At 40.2% G+C, this 17,435-nt stretch overlaps 1 protein-coding gene across 1 annotated transcript; it reads right to left on the reverse strand.

Moving 5' to 3' along the window:
* Positions 1-1,364: 1,364 nt before the first annotated feature.
* Positions 1,365-17,414, reverse strand: FASTKD2 (FAST kinase domains 2). Its single transcript, XM_054585759.1, has 12 exons — positions 17,351-17,414; positions 15,826-16,656; positions 13,677-13,780; positions 12,859-12,967; positions 12,432-12,555; positions 12,007-12,146; positions 10,688-10,860; positions 5,908-6,071; positions 4,834-5,046; positions 4,347-4,434; positions 2,588-2,702; positions 1,365-1,582 (listed from the first exon to the last, which is right to left on the reverse strand). Exons 2-12 carry the CDS (start codon positions 16,546-16,548, stop codon positions 1,463-1,465), a joined length of 2,073 nt encoding a protein of 690 aa, XP_054441734.1. The 5' UTR covers positions 16,549-16,656; positions 17,351-17,414; the 3' UTR covers positions 1,365-1,462.
* Positions 17,415-17,435: the final 21 nt, after the last annotated feature.

Raw genomic sequence — 17,435 nt, forward strand, 5'->3', positions numbered from 1 at the left:
CACTTCTGGACATTAGGAAGTCCAAGAGCAAGGTTCTGAGAGATTTTGTTTCTGGGGAGGACCCCCTTCCTAATTCAAGATGGTCATCATCTCACTTTGTCCTCACATGGCAGAGCAAAAAGGGAGCTCTCTGAGGTCTCTTTTAATCCAATGCATGAGGGTGGAGCCCTCATGACCTAATCTTCTCCCAAAGCTCTACCTCTAGATACCATTACATTGGGGGTTAGGTTTCAACATTTGAATTCTGGGGAGTGTGTTCAGACTTTTGCACAGGGAGTAAAATAATACCAACTTCATGGCACTCTGTTTTCACAGGTGAAACTCACTGTATCCCCAGTAAGTCAAATACGAGGTAGATAGTTGAGTAACAAACTCAAGCATTTCCACAAGTGAATGAACAAACATAACTGAAAAACTGTCCTTAAGTCTGACACACAACACAGTTCAGCTATATATAGTTATTTTAAAGATTTTATTTGAGAGAGAGGGAGAGGGAGAAACATCAATGCGTGGTTGCCTCTCACATGCCCCCGACTGAGGACCTGGCCCACATACAACCCAAGCATGTGCCCTGACTGGAAATTGAACCAGCAACCCTTTGGTTTGCAGGCAGACACTCAATCCACTGAGCCACACCAGCCAGGGCTCTATACGTAATTTCAAACAAGGGTCCCTAACCCCTGGGCCGCTACCTGTACTGGCCCATGGCTTGTTAGGAACCACCTCCTGATCCCCCCCACCCCCACCCGAGCTTTGCCTCCTGACATACACCACCCCCCTCTGCAGGCTGGTGGAAACCGGCCTCTGGTACCAAAAAGGTTGGGGGCCTATGATTTAAAAGACTATACCAAGTAGCAGGAAGGAGAAAGAGGAAGAACAGGACAGGAATGACCTCAATAGTGGCAGGAATTCAGGGTTAGCAACTCACAGCCTGTCAGTTTCAATAAATGTGGACTCCTTGCCATCTCTGTTATCTCATCTGTGTTTCTTAGTGTGGCCCACAAACCACCTCCACCTAGAACGTGACAAATGCAGGTGCCTGATTCTCACCCATTTCTAACCTGCTACCTCCTTGGTTCTCATAGTCTACAATTTGAGAACTTGGTCCAATTGCTATGTGGCCAATGCTTGAAATGTGGCCAATGCCTGAATCCTCAAATAGCCTATAGCAAGAGTATAAACACATAGATCCAAACACCAGCTTACCTGCAAACCCCCACATCCAAGAAAGCAGTTTTCAATGCATCAAAGCTAATGAGAAACAGTAAAACCTACGTTTTCTAAAATGTCAGTGATCACAGCTCTTCCATTCTTAAAATTAATTTTGATAGTGAACTGAAGTAACACTTTTTTTATGGTGAGCAGTCAAGTGAATTCCATTGACAGTTGAATTATAGTCTTTATTAAAATTATTTTTACAAATTTATGTCTGTCTCCAAATATGAAATGATTGTTTTTTACTTTAACACGTGCTTTGAAAATTAACATCAGCAGTAGAAGGGGCTTCAGTTGAGTAGATTTCAGACTTCAAAAATGTTACTGCATCCTTCATCTCTAGTTTTTCCATCTCCCAGTTATTAACCTTACCAAAGAAAGAGGAAAATAATCAGTTTGCAAGAAAATGATGACACATAAAAGAAAAGCTAGTTTCTAGATCCAAACATGTTAAAGTAACATGAAGCTGACTGCTTTTTTAAAAGCAAATGTTACCTTGTAATTACTCACATTTTAAAGGATTAGTTAGATTGTACTAGGGTAGAAGAAGGCTCTAACACTGAAAATTATAACTTGAAAGGTCCTCTAAAGGGTACAAAAATTCCTTTCTTGGGTAATTATCCCTAGACTATATATAACAGCCAATATGGAAAAAAGGTCTTAAATAGTAGACCGTTAACAGAAAGAGGCCATCTTAACCTCAGAATCCACGTGTAATAAGCTTTTGAATACTTAGGTACCATAATGAAGATTAGAATGTTTACATTTCATATGATGTACAGGACCTGTGAGTGACATTTAGACAGATCCCAACATTAACATAAATATAAATTTGCTTGTAAAGTTCTTGCTCCATACATCTGGCGAGGCTGTTCACGAAAAGCAAAAAGGGAGGACTCATGGGCATGGACAACAGTGTGGGGGTTGCTGGGGGGAGGGGAGTATAAGGAGAATAAATGGTAATGGAAAAAACACAATAAAAACTAAATAAAAAGAAAGTAAGAAAAAGAAAAACTGTGGTGCTCGGAATCAAAATGAAGCACATGAAGGAAGAGGAAGAATCCTCCTCTTATAACCATCCAGCTTTTTCTGGTGATACACATTCTAGAGCAGTCTCACACTGGCCCATTAAAACAAAACTTTAACAAAAAGGACCAAAGTTGACTGAATGGTGCATTTATAAAATCTCTAATAAATGATAGTAATCATTTAAGTAGAAGCCAGATCATGTATCAGGAAACAATAAGTAAAACACTTATTTCGATATTGCTGACAATTCCTCTACAATCCTAGTAAGCAGCTTCAACTACAACATTCCTGGCAGAATGGACCTCAATAGCTAATGAATATGTCATTTGCATTTTTTTCTTACCAAGATCACATGAAAACCCATTGTTTTCAAATGACGCATTTTCATAGCAAGGAATCCTCTGGGGTGGGTTAAATCCAAACAGTAAGTAGATCTAGGAACACTGAGTATAGCTAATCTGAAAATAAAAATACACAATATGAGACTAGTTACTAATGCGATGACCACTTACAATCTTGCTGTATCTCTGTTCTTTGGAGATTTCGGAGTTCAGCTCTCCATAGACTGCAGTCCTCAGCATTCCTTACTGTCTTAGTCCTTCACTTCCTTGTTACTTGGCTTCTATAAATATTCCAGTATATGAAGGCTACTTTAGCAACCAAAAGCTTATAAAAATGCTTCACACGGTTACCCGTCAATCATCTTTAAGGGTGGCTACAGTCCCGATAAGGAAAAATGTCAAATATGAAAGCGTCCATTTTAACACTTTACTAATCTCTGACCTAAATGTAGTTGTTTGTGCCACCAGTGTTAGTGCTGATGTAGGTAATACCAAATGGTAAATGCCCTTCTTATACAGACTGTCTCCCTGAGAGACCACTTAGAAACCAGACTAGGGAGACCAAATACACAGAAGAGAACACTAAAAGACAAAACTTAAAGAGATAAAATCTGTATGCGTATCAAAAATGTGGAACATGTAATTTGATTTTTTCATTGCTCTTGGCCTTTGGGAAAAAGAAAAGACATTTGTATCCCTACTGTCTCCTGTTATACTCTGGCTGCTATCTGAGATCACAGATAAGAGGGAAAAAATTGTATTTCTAAAGGAATGCTCCCTTCTTCAGTACCTTAGGCTGAAAGCTACTATGTTATATTATGATGCCAAAGCAGAGGAGAACTTGAAAAAGAAAAATGATCTTTCAGTGATGCAGAGAGAAAGCCTTTGTTTGAGGGGAGACAGTCAACAAGCACAGAGAAGACAACGGGTGAGAAAGACAGCCAAGGAACAAGGTGATGGATGCGGAAAGAGGCAAACGCTAGAGCTGTATGTGAACAGAGAGGGATGGGCGGCTAGAAGTTTGAATCCTTACAGATTTTTCTGTACCTCTCTCTACCGTATTTACGAGCATGTCTTGTAAAGCAATATAGGACATTAGTGGCCTGGAGTTGGAGTCCACGTCTGACCCATGTCTGTGTGCCCCACAGGGCCCCGCGGAACCCTTCCACAAAGGCTGCTGAGCACCAGACGTGTGCAACACGAGCTGATGCGCCTATCTGGAAGAATTCTCCCGGGGCAGCACTGCATTTCTCCTAGACACACCCCACTCGTAGTGTGTGGGGCAGGCACACAGCTTCGGATCTGCTTTGATACAGTCTGACCCATATACAATATAGCCTAACGAAAAAGCTAAAGTTTCTCTACCTTTACAAAAGTCTTCGTGGTAGAGAAAAATATTGGGTACTTGATTTTTGTAGATGCCCTAATTCTTCATAATCACTGTTGCATTATCTTGTCAAACATTTACACTGCACTGATAGTTTCAATTACATGAACACTTTTTCTGGATTGTTTAGCTTTAAAACTTAATTTGTAAAAATTGCCTATTTCATTAAATGGCCCAACTCCAGACCACTGTCTTCGGCCACCATGCCCACACTTAACACCTAAGGAGCAGATCGGTGGCTGAGAGGTCTCTTGGTGCAATACAAGCTCCACAGAAATATAAAGTCTTAGCATTGTGACTGCTATTTCATAGGAAGTCTTTCAGAATTAAGATTTAAAATAAGAAAGCTCAGCAAATGAAGAGATGTAAGCAACCTTTGCACATCTGTAGTGGAAGTTACCACATTTGCATCAGAAAGTGGAAGCACTTGACTCCTGTTAGAATCCATTCTGATTTCAAAATCTGAAAGAAAACAATTGATATTAATTTTTCAAACATTGCTCCAAGTGATTTTCTGTTTCAAAAATCCCTGCTACTACCAATGACAATGGGAGCAGCTAACATGATTGCACTGACCAAGTGCCAGACACCGCTCTGGACTTCATATGTACAATCATATTTACTTGTCACGGGAACCCTAGGGGGTGGGTTCTATTATTAGTGCCATTTTACACATCAGGAAAGCGAGGTCATAAGTGGCTAAAGCCACAGCACGGGCAGTGTGAGAGCCCAAAGCCCAGTGGCCCCGCTGCAGGGCCTGCCTGCGCAACGCTGAAGCGCCCCGGACAGCTCCCAGTCCCTGTCAGAAAGAAAGGAAAACCAACAAAATAAAATAGATGAAAATCATATCAAGTTCCATACCAATATGGTAATTATGTGGCAACTGTACATTTTCAGAGAAGTATCCCTCTCCCAGCAGGCTACGCAGCACCTCGGCAACCTTTGCATTTGCATGTAATGTTGTGGGCAGCCACGATGGCAGGGCTAAGTCCATGGCCTTGTAGTAAGGAACATCATCGAGTTTTAGACAGGCAGCCAAAACATGAAGCCTGTGAACATGCCTCTCCTTGTTATCTAAGAGAAAAAGAGAGGAAATGAGTACTTCAGAAAAAATATTAATGCCACAATTAAGAAACTGTACCAATGCACTTATATTTCTGATGATCTGTTTATCAGGAGGGATCTCTCTGTGTCCCCCTAGTTCCCATAGTGTCTAGATCAATACTCCGTAATTGATAACGTTTTAAGGTCTAAAATATCTTTCAAGGTGATTTAGTCTAAATGCTTCACTGAAGAAATGAAGAAATGCCCAGGAATGTTAAGACAGCTCATGAGCAACTAAAGGCAAAGCTGACACTGGGATCCAGGTCTCCTGGGTTCCAGGCTGTCCCCGCCACCAACACATTACTTGAACAATCTAAACATGGTATTTCTTCTCCTCCAACTTTGTAATTTCATTTGTTGTTTCTAAAAGAACTTAAACTACTCTATTCTCAGACACATCAAATTTTGTACTCCTAGCCTGATACTGCTTTTCCTTGTTTAAAATCAACAATTTGGTTCCTAGAGCAAATAATTCACTACTTTAGTAACTAGTTGGTTTCTTGACCTAACAGGCTGTGCCTTCATTACAGGCCATGATCAACAACGTACTTATAATTGCAAGAGTTGATTTGTTTGGCTTCAGAGGTGGCACACAAGGATGGGGAGGTACAAGCACCTCGGCTCTGGGTGTAAGGAGTAAATGAAAGGAATGATGACGATGTGTTTCTCCTTGTTGCGTTCTGCATGTCCTCTGACTTCCCCGTCACTGCTCCTTCCCTCAGCAGAATCTGTTCGTATGTTTTGACACTGCACCGACCAAGCCCCGTTCAGAATCACACGGCAGCTGGTGGTACTGCTTGTTTCAGTCACCGTCATGCACTGACATCCTACCTGACATCAGCAGCTCGTCGATGATGTCCTTTTGGAGAAGCTGATTAATAAGAGCCGAGGGAAAGTGGTTCATCAAGCAAAATGAATACACAGCACTCAACAGGCTTTCCGAAGAGATATGGTAGAGATAACCAGTCAGAGCACTGGCCATGACATTGAGGAACCTTCAGGGCAACAAAGAAAAAATCAGCTTTCAAATGTAAAGAGAAGACAAGGTCATGGTAGAGCTGGTGAGGCGCCATAGCACCAATGGCTTTAAGGAGTCCAAAGAAAAAAGATTTTAAAAAATCAGGCTTGAAATAAGTATTCACACATATTTCAGGTCAGGTGACTATCTCATAATAAATATACATCTCTCAGTAAAAGTTAGCTATCATTGTCTTGCACAGGGCAAATGTTTTATAGGTTTTAACTCATTCAGTTCCTATGAAAACTCTACAAGGAATATATTATTATTATCCTCATAATAAAGATGAGAATACAGGCTCAGAGAGGTTGAGTAACTTCTCCAAGAAAACACAGCCAGGAAGTAGCAGAGAGAGCATTGGAACCCAGGCTGTCAGGCTCCAGAGCCTTTTAACCATTATGCTCGACTTTCATCATGAGTATGTCCATAAGGCCTGGAACACCACTGCAGTTTTATAACCAATTCATATCCTCTAGCTGTCGATATTCTGAGCTTTAAAAAATCATAAGTCTAACCCTATCACCCCGTATAACACAGCTGTTAAGCACAGAGAGAGGAAAGATCAAAATTAGGGAAGGTCACTTACCCAGGGTGCCACTGCTAATAAACGGCACAAGTACCTTTTGAAACCAGGCCTGTCTGACTCTTAGGGCATAAGCTGTATGTCGTTATGTAGACAAACCTGAAGCACATGCAAAGTACCGTGACAGTGCACAGGACAGTACGTAAACAATGGCTTTGGGGTAAGAAGAACTTCAGTAAGTGGAAAAGATGAGGAAAGAGAGAATCATTTGAAACTAAGCAAAGGAATGGAAAGCGGAAAGTGCCCATTGTTTGCACTATAGTCAGTAACCAGTGGGGCTGAAGCCCAGATAAGCTACTCTGACAGCAGGGCCAGGCGTGCCCTGAAGTGAGCCCTGACTGACAATGAGGCTGTAAAGGAGGGTGTTTGCGATCAACTGGAAAGTTGGAGGGTAGGAGCCGATGGGGGAGGACGGGAATGGGGGGGGGGCGGAGGGGGGAGGCTAAGGCAGGCTAAGTAGGACTGCGGGAGTTACAGCAGGATGGGAGCGATGTCACGGTTCTGGAGACACCCGCGAGGCGGCACGTACGACCTGGTGATGACTGAACTTGCAGGGAGAAAGGCCGCAGGTGAGGAAGTCCGGAGCCCCTGCAGGTGACCTCCTCTCCAGGCCTCCCTCGTCCTGCACCTTATGGCTCCGCAACACCAAACCATGTGTTGTTCCCTGCCTGTGCTCTGCTGTTTCTTTCCTCCCTGACTTGAACATGGAGTCCTTCTACTAAGAAAGTTCTTTTCTGCTCATCTTCCCTCCTAGGTAGCCGTCTTCTAGGATCTGCTCAGGTACCATCTCCTCCAAAGAGCACTACTTGGAACCCACCTCGACCCTCCACTTTGCCCTGCTAGGTTCTGGGCACACCCTCCTCCATGTCCCTCTGTCCTGTATAAGACGCTATCACTCCAATTTGCATGTCTGCCTTACCAATTACACAGAATCCTTGGGCTAGAAGGTTATGTCTTACTCATCTTTGTCCTGTGCACCTGAGTGCGTGGCACACATTTTCTAACTAAATGAACAAATAAACTTAGATAAGGACAAGAGGAGAATGAGTCAAGAATAATGATCTAAAAACTCACCAAGTTGTACACATTAAATATGTACAGCTTTTTACATGTTAATTATACCTCAATAAAGTGGTTTTAAAAAATCACTTTGCACGATCGTTAGTAAATAGTAAATAACTGACAAAAATAAAAGAAGTAGGAACTGACTTCCAGAATTGTTGACCAGGGATCTAGAGGCCATATGCAATCCACAGGAGTCGTGGAGTCCAGGAATATACAAACGACCAGAGATGCAAATCTGGCGATATGCACAGATCGAGAAGGAACCAAAGGGCTGAAATAAGAGTTTAAATGTTAAAGGCTTTCTCCCTTAGGTTTCAAGTCCCAGAAGATACTTTGGATTTAACATACCTTCTTTCCCAGAGGTTATCACATAATTAAATGATTCATGTACAATATGTAGATATACAAAGTGTTACACCAAATTTTCTACAAATTTCCTATCTAATACATCTCAACTAGCCAACTCCCTCCCCAAATGCTCTCAATCATCCTGCTTCTAAAACCTTTGCCATGCCAGCCTAAGATGCCACCGTCCTTCCTCCTCCACAAAGCGCTGGTGTGCTCCCCAACATTTACGGCCTTCCTCTGGATGTACGACACTTGCTTCCTTAACTGCACTAGGGCGGAGGAACACAAACTTTTTCTCTAGTAGTCTTCGGAATACCAAGTTCAAGCAACTGCACGTTCATGGGCATTTGGAAAATTCCCACGGATAAATCTTGACCTGTCAGCCACACTGTCATCGCCCCCGTTTCTCCAAAGGAGGCGTGCTGAGGTGGGAGAGGGAGACTTCCCAATCGCAGCACCACTGATGTTTGGGCTGGGCCACCCTCTGTGCAGGGCAACCCTGTCTGCAGCAGCACGTCAGTAGCATCCCCGTGCCTCTACCCACTAAAGGACAGCAGAACTCTCTTCCCTGCACCCCTTCCCCAGCATGAAAACTCAAGTCCCCGGAGAGCAACAAATGCCCCCTGGGAGGCAAAATCGTCCCCCACTGAGAACCAGCAGGTTAAATGAAAGCAGAGAAGACAGACAACAGTACGATGCTCCTGACTCCCCCTCTGTATGATCCTGCTCCTCATGTGTTTCATCACATCTCTCAATCTTTATGTGACAATTGAGAGTTACCATTATTATTTCTCCCTTTATTTCCAATATAACAATTTTATTGGACAAGGTTATTTCTTGAGATGTCTACAGTCAGCTGAAAAACTCCCTAACCACGTGACCTAGTGTTAGTTCTCCTAATCCCATGGAATCTGTGGGTCTATTTCTAAAGTTTTTGTGGGAGGGGAGGGGGCGCTAGGGGACTGGATAAAAGAGTATGAAGGGATTAAGGGAACACACACATATACATATGGTATATTATATATATATATATGTGTATATATATATCTCACAAAGACACAGACAACACAGTATGACAGCCACAGGGAAAGGGGTGGGGAGTGGGTGGAGGTGAGCAAAGATGGGAGGGAAATGGGGACGGAAACAGACTTTGCTTGGGGCGATGAGCGCATGACACAGTGTGCAAATCATGTGAACTTACTGAGTTGTACCCTTAAAACCTGTATGGTTTTGTTAAGCAATGTCACCCGAATAAATTCAATTTTAAAATAAAAATGAAGTTTTAATTACCACTCAAGTTGACAGTACTAGTTAATAAAGTATCAGAGGTACATGGAAGGCAGCCTCAATAAGAAAACCAAGCCGGGGGAGGAGAAGAAGGCTGAATTTGCGGACCACGTTTCAATCTTTATCACCAGACATGCCTATCCTGTGCCGGACTCCACACTAAGTTTAGAATAACAGCAACCTGGGTCTGACTCTACAGAGCTTTCCCACGTGAGGGGCAGAGACAGACTTGTCGACAAAGAGTTACAGCGAGAGGTCAAGGCTTCACTGGAGGCTTGAGTGAGATGTGACAAGCCCGGGGGTCGTGATGGAGACAGCTAGGGGCACAAGAAGCACAGTACGAACTGAGTCTCTCAGTATCATGGAGAGTACCTGTCGCAAAGGGACGGGCATGTGACCCCAACTTGGTCAGATTTCTCTTTGGGAAAACCTGAATCTCGAGGGAAAACTACCGGGACAGAAAACAGTTGAAGTCAAGTCACGCAAGGGCAAGGAGATGGCCATTGAGTACCTCCTGCCATGGAGACCCTCAGAACTGCCACTGTTTGCTCCTCCAAGGCCTCTGTGACCGATACTCTCTCTATTTTTTAATCTAACAATTACTGTGTGCCAGGAATTGTTCTAAGAATCTGACATAGGTTAATTCATTTAATCCTCACAACAACCCAATGCGACACAAATAACTTTTATTTCTTATCCCCCATTGAAGAGATGAAGAAACTGAGACAGAGATAAGTAACTTGCCAAAAGCAGCTCATGAATGGCAGAGATCAGTTCAAATCTAAGCAAAATGTTGCCAGAGTCTGTGCTTTTAACTCTTCTAACAAATGACATTTCATACGCATTTCTTGTTTTTTAACGATCCCTAACTAGGTAGAAAGGAAGGAAACATGTACTGGGTGGTATGTTTGAGGAACTGCTGCATTTAGTAGAAGAAATGCATGGTTGTGGGTAAAAATGAAAATAGAAAGCAATGGTTTGGAACCAAATGAATAGGTAGGTTCAAAACTGAAATATGAACTTAGAAGCTGAGGGAATAAACTGGGAAAGTTTGAAATGAGCCTCCTATTTCATTATATCATAAATATATCAGAAAGAACAAAGGAATAAGCAAGACAAAGAACAGCAAAAGTAAAATAAAACTCTGTGTAACTTCATAAATACATAATACTATGTTTTATTTCTTGCCATGGACGATGGCCCTGGATGTATTTACCTGTAATAATTCATTGACCTCGTGATGATTTGTAATCTTTTCTATAAATACATTATGTGGCAATAAAAAGGTAAAAAAAAAGAATAGTACATACTCTTGGGTCTGGGACCTGTGCAGGTGATTCAGAGAAGAATACACATGAAGGACAGACACCAGGTGTTTCATGTTTAGGCAGTCAGGTTCATTTATTACCTTCTTCATAAATAAGTCCATCAAACCAGCATGTCGAAAGGCAAGGTTTTCAAATAAAGTAAGGAGAAAAAGAACCTTCAAAAAAAGAGTGAATTGAGGAAGAAGTTTTTAATAATTACAGTATTCTAGGAGTAATTCAGTTAGATCTCAAAAAATTTAAAGAGCCATAGAACTGTCCTGATTAAGAGAACATTCCCTAAAGAGGCACAGTTATCTTTTTCTCCCAAAATCTGTTCCAGTAATTTTTGAGTCAGATATTGTTATTAAGCAACCTTTTAATAAGCATAAAACCAGAGTATACAATGTTTCCATTTCATTAAAAATAGATCCTATCCTACAAGTTTTTCATACAACAGACCTGAAGAATACTTTAAATACACCTTTTCTGAAGTTTTTCAAAGTGACCAACTCAGTTTTGAACTGCTCCTTCCTCCAAACCTAGATACTTCCTAGATTCTAATATCTCAGTGGTAACTGAAAATTTTCTATATCCAATATGAATTTCTATAAATGAGAACAGAAATGAAAAATTACGATTAAATTAAAATTTCCAATTCATTTCTCATTTCCCTCTTTGTCCTTCTCATGATTACTACTCCTCTTTCCAAAATCAATGTCTATGGCAAATTCAATATTTTTCTTTCCCTCCAAAGTAAACTGAACCTACTGACCTAACATTTACAATTAATCTTTCTTCATTAATTGCAGAAAGAAGTTTTACTGGCTGCTTTATTCATGTTTATATTACTAACACAGTACCTGGTTTTAAAGGTCCTTACTCTAGAGAAAATAAGCAAACATTCCATAAATAAAAAAATAGACATGATCATTAAGTAATGACATTTTATTCTTCAAAAAGCATAAGCCTGTCACATCACCCAGATTACTTTAAATCTAACAAAAAAAAGGGAGAAAGACAGAACTAATTCTAATATCTAAAGTACCAGACAACTTTTAAAATAATGAAATAGAAGAGCAAACACTGAGCAATATATTTTTTTATTTCAGATAGAAAAAATCAAAAGATTGAGTGGTACAATAAGAGGTAACTCCCAGACAAAAATGATAAGGAGTTAATTTTTCAAAAGTCAACTTAGCATTGGAATATTTTGGTATCTTAACTGCTATAAAGCTGATGGAGAAATACCTAGAGTGCTAAATAAATTAATATGCTTCTTGAATATGTTTCTGAGGCTTATTCTAACCTATTAGCATACTTACATGTTTCAACTTGCACATGTCAAAAGTTGTAGCCACATAATCTGCTATCCCCTTGAAAAGATCTAAATTACTGTATCGGAGGTCTCTGCAAGACTGTACTATGTTGATCAATATTTTAATAGGACACCCATGGATATTACCTTTAAGAATGAGTTAAACAAACAAACAAAAATTACCAGATAGTTTGTAATGGAAGATCCAAGATACTCAACACTCAATACTTTTTTAGAAATAGCACAGTATTGTGAAAAGAAAAAAGAAAGAAAGAAAAAGGAAAAGAACTACAGGCAAAAATAAAATTTAGATCTAACCATATCATCCGATACTTTTCACATGTAAAAGCAAAGTTCTTAAAACAAAAAAAACTAATATAGTCCAGGGCAGTAGGTAAATGCTAAAAATCACAAAAGAGAAATTTCCTTTACCAATGACCATCTTGCTGCATTCATTCAACAGTATAATGGAGCGGTGATCCATGGCAGCTAGTACCTCAAACATGTGTTGGCTATTCAAAATAGAAAATTTGTCTAGTTCCCTCAAAGCTTTCATCTGAAGAAAAACAAGATTAAACTTAATTGATCATTTGTTGTAAAATAACTTAAGCTTCTATATTTAAATAAAAAGGATAAAGTTTGAGTAAAATGACTCAAATAGACATATAGATTAAATATATATTTATATACACAGATAAATATAAATCTACTTCTATTATTTCACTTTAACAAAGTTAAACACAAAAGGAATGTGTTTAAAGCACAACGTGTTAAAAGCAATTGACGACAGAAAGTAAAAGTATATCACAAGAAATATTTTTTTCAAATCTCATCCACTAGAGAAAATTCAGGTCTTTACCTCCAGTTTCTTTTTAAGAGAAATTGGTGCATCTTTTCCAATACTTCTCATCACAGCTTGTAATGTGAAGACACGTTCTATTTTCCAAATTTGTTGATCAACTAGTATCCTGTAATTAAACACAATAACTATCACAGACCTAGAACCGTAAAACCAGAAGAGAAATCTTAAATGCCATCTGGTCCAGCTCCTACTTCTAGGCAAGAAATACGAAGCCCATAGACATATCTACTGCCAAAGACAGGGTAAGGAGTTAGCGAAAGATCCGCTAGCATTATTTCCCCTTTCGCTGTCTTTATACATGAACAAATCACTTGAGATTAGAGTAGGATAGCCCAATGCATAGTCAATGAAAAAGGGAATTAAGTATTATTCTCACTGGCCTATGACAGTATATCATTGTGTCAATTTTATAAATTATAAAACGCAAGTTCCTTGTCAAGCCAGGCCAGCGTCCTGTGACCTCCACATAGTGCCCAAATAACCATCGTAAGTTGAGTACCTGTCAACGCTCTCCCAGCTCCCATCAGTACTATATCTTCAACTTAGATTTCAATGTTACCCACACCTTTCTTTCTTATGGTGGATCCTAAAAGCAGCATTATTCCCAGTTTTACCTGATCCAGAGTCAGGTTTTTAAGTTTAATAAGGTTTTAAAGAATATAACTACCATCAAAGTTTCCCCCAAACCAAAAAAAACCCAAAAAAGAAAAAACAGTTCAGCTTTAAAAAAACAGTTCAGCTTTCCGCTGGGTTTTGATTTGAGATATTAGAGAAACAGAGATTGCCACACAAAGAAAGCATGACAGAGCTCTCACCTCAGTCCTGCTCGGAGAACATCCACATTCTTGCATGGCTCCATGGCCTCTACAACAGTTGACAAAACTGAAAGACATTTCTCATCACACTCATTGATACGTTCCTATTGAAATATAATGACAAAAACACTACAGATGATGAGCCCATAGTAGACTATTGTACCCATGCAAAACCACTCAACTGATGCTTTCAATTAAGGGACTAAATATGAAACCAATAATTCATACAGAGTGAGTCCTTAATAAACAGCATCTTTGGGAAATAAAGTGTCAGAAATAGTGAATTTTCCAAATAGTTAATACAATACTCTTTTACGTACCGAAGTTTCTTTACATTCACCATTATCACTGAAAATCCATTTGATATTGATTAGATTCCTCTGCTTCTGAAATAACTTTTATCAAACATTATTTTTATCTCTTCTTAGGACTCCAGGTCATCATGAATACAACAGTAAGTGCTTAAAAATAAATTATTTAGTTATGCTCATTAAATTTAGAAGTCTGAGATGTTCACGCTCAAAAGGCAAATGATCACTTTAATAAGCTATCCTTCCCTCATCACATCTGGTGTAGATTCAGTGACATCCACCAGGACCCTGACTCCCTTGTTTAAAACAAAAAGTGGCTCCCCCATCCATTTTACCCTCCTTCCAATCCATTCTCCACTCACAGAGTGATGTAAAATACAAATATGAGCATCCCAATCCTTTGCTTAAAATACTTCAATGGATTCTCATTGCCTATAGGATAAATACAAACTCCTTAGCCAGGCATAAAAGGGTCTTTGATTCCCCCCTTTTCCAGCCTCGTATCTTGTCACTACCCCCAACTCCTCCTCCACAACCACCACATTCCCAATTTCCTCCCCACTCACTCCAACACACCACCCCAACGTTCTGTATTTCAGCCATACTGAACTACTTCCAGCTCCCCAAGCTTGCCAAGCTTTTGCTCTGGGATGAGCATGCAATCTCCTGTTTGAAAAACCATCCCATTCACTATTAGCCTCTCACAAACTGTGGTGCATTCCTTCATTCCTTGGATTCAGCTCAGATATCATCTCCTACTAGACTTGAATCCTAGTTCCACAATGGACTAGGTGTCATTCATTCCAGATATATTTATCAAGTACCTACAAATAGTGACATTAACAGATATGTGACCTTGGGCAAGTTTTTTAACCTCTCTAAGCCTCTATTTCCTATTCTCTGGTACGATGAGAGTAACAGTACCTGTTTTAAAAGGCTACACTGAGGATTACATGAGGCAATTGTGTTTCAAACATCTCTCTGTCTCAAACACTAATCCTGTATCCTTACCCCCCTCTCCTCTTGCCATCATGAAGGCCTCCTCCTCTCTAGACTGGAAGCCCATTACACACTCTCATAAGACTCTGTATTTTTGTTTCATTGCAGTGAATGGGCTTTGCGACCATTATTTTGTTCACAGTCTTAATCCCTCGTGCTCAGTACAATGCCTATAACATAGTTAATAAATGACTCAAATGATTGCTGGTTATTTTTGTAATTGCCTACTAAATACCCATATTCCCTCTAGATTATAAGGGCAAGAATCATGTCTTCTGTATCTTTATACCCTTAGAGGCAAGTATAGTAACTGATACACAGTGGACACCCAATAAATGTTTACGGCATGAATGAATCTGCTAGTTGTATGACTTTAGCAAACTTGTTTAACATCACTAAGTCGGTTTCCCCAGCTGTAAAACTTAGGTAACATCAACTTTGCATAGCTGTTGAAAAGGTTAAATATAATTATATAAGTAAAAGGTGTAGGTACTCAAAATATATTAGTTCCCTTCCTTTTCCTCCTTCCTTCAACTAAACAACTTTCCTTGTATATTTTACATCTCTCCTCATTTTAACTTATTACTATCACTCGACTCTGGAGAAGAAAAACGAGACAAGCTTTCATAAATCTCCATAGCAAAAGGAAAGAAAGACCTAGCTAATTTATGGACTCTAAATCATACATATAGAAATAAATATAAAGGAGACCACCATTCCACTGTCTCTATTTCCCCGCATTATTTCAAGACATGCCAAGACTACATTGCTATTTCCCTTCATTCTTTCAAGATATGCAAACCCAGTAAAAGGATATTTAAGTTTCCTTTTGAATTTACCTGAACCACCCTCAGCAAAGTCTGCACCAACAGAGTGTTCTGAGGAATACCAAGCTTCACCACAGCATGAAGACTGAACAGCAAGTGGTCATAGTACATGATCTTGGCTTCTCTCATCATTTGTTCACACAGCCGGGTAAATGCAGGGTGGTTAAACATCAGTTGTTTCTCAAAGCGTTTCTGGTCGTCAGACATCCTTTTGGCAATTGTCCACATTGCTGAGAAATAGGTACTACTAGGAAATGTAGGTGCTTCTGAAAATGTATCTAACACATCCCTCAGGGAATTACACTCCTGAGACAGTTTTCTCCAGGTGATTGGGGTTGCTTTTGTTTCCTTCGTGAGCACATCTTCATTGGAGGCCTCATGATGAAAGTTTATTTTCTTCAGCCCATTATCACAGACAGAAGACTGTTTTGAGTCAAAGCACAGTCTTCTAGGACAAAGCAGTCTGCTGACTCCAAAGGTTGTTACAGTGCCTACAACCTTTGTTTGAAAGGCACCATCTCCTGATTTAAAAAACAAGGCATCATGAAAGAGATAGCTAACGGATGATTTCTTTCTGTCAAAGTTATTTAAGAGAAGGTTTCCTGGGCTCCAATTTGAATAAACAACTTTTGGTCTGCAAAATCCCAAAGGATACAGCCTCACAGTTCTGTTTGTTGGAACTACAGTGCTGAATTGCCTGAGATTCCATAAAAAGGATCCTGCTCGGTTATTCATTTTGCTATCCACTGAAACACGTCCCAATGGCTTTAAGGTTGTCGATATGATACAAACGTTGCTTCTATCAGTGAACGGGAACACATGCACTTGTCTGTTCTTTTCCCCCTGTAAGAGAAGGGGTTATGAAAGGAATAAAAAATGAAGCAAAACTTTTACCTAAACAAATGAAATGCATTCAACACAGACTAACTGGGGACCTATGTTGACATGAAAGATTTACACTAAAATGGTAAAACTTTCTTACTAATATGTACTTCCTCCCCTTCTATCACAATGTGTACATTCTCAAAGGGACCAGGTGACTTTGGAAGTAGTCGTTGTATAAATGAACTTAAATTTTTTAAAAAGTGGAGGAGGAGGGGGAGAAGTGGATTTCTGGTGGAAAAGTGTCCCTGCAAAGCTTCCTCTGCAGGGTCGGATTTTATGTTACCACTGCCTTGGAGATGTCTTCAAGAAACTGAAGGGTTTAACGTTGATGGATACCTTTTAACACGAGGATTTAGCAACGACCGAAGCCAGACTATTAAGAAAAGGGAGTTGAACAAAGCAGACTGACTCAGGAGGAAGCAGCAAACCAAACTGATGTTTGCGTGTAGCCTGCGTTTGGGAGTGAAACACAACCAGCCAGTCTCACCAGGTTTCAGAAAGTGCCCCGGAGTCCGTCCTTTCGGAACCAGGCCATCCAGTACTAAACCACCTCCCTAAACTTAATGCCCGGTTAATTCCTGAAACTTCCTCCGAAAAGTAGTTAAAAGTGTAGGACCGCCAACTGTTCCGCCTAGGAACGTCCTGCACTCACCTTTGATCAGGACCCCGCGGTTACATTCAGGCACAGTCAAGACAGCGTCCCCGCGAGCTGCTCGTATCGCGAGATTTGAAGGATC

The sequence above is a fragment of the Pteronotus mesoamericanus genome, unplaced genomic scaffold (assembly GCF_021234165.1).
Source record: "Pteronotus mesoamericanus isolate MK-2021 breed Mesoamerican mustached bat unplaced genomic scaffold, CSHL_Meso_final contig_90, whole genome shotgun sequence".
Taxonomy (NCBI): Eukaryota; Metazoa; Chordata; class Mammalia; order Chiroptera; family Mormoopidae; genus Pteronotus; species Pteronotus mesoamericanus.

What these genes read in the sequence shown, in the direction of transcription:
- FASTKD2 (XM_054585759.1), bottom strand. Translation starts at nt 16,548, where the DNA reads ATGAATAACCGAGCAGGATCCTTTTTATGGAATCTCAGGCAATTCAGC. An exon ending in CACAGGTCCCAGACCCAAGA is followed by an intron (nt 6,072 to 10,687) that starts GTATGTACTATT and finishes GTTGCCCTGAAG; the next exon opens with GTTCCTCAATGTCATGGCCA. An exon ending in GCCACATAATTACCATATTG is followed by an intron (nt 4,435 to 4,833) that starts GTATGGAACTTG and finishes GTTTTCTTTCAG; the next exon opens with ATTTTGAAATCAGAATGGAT.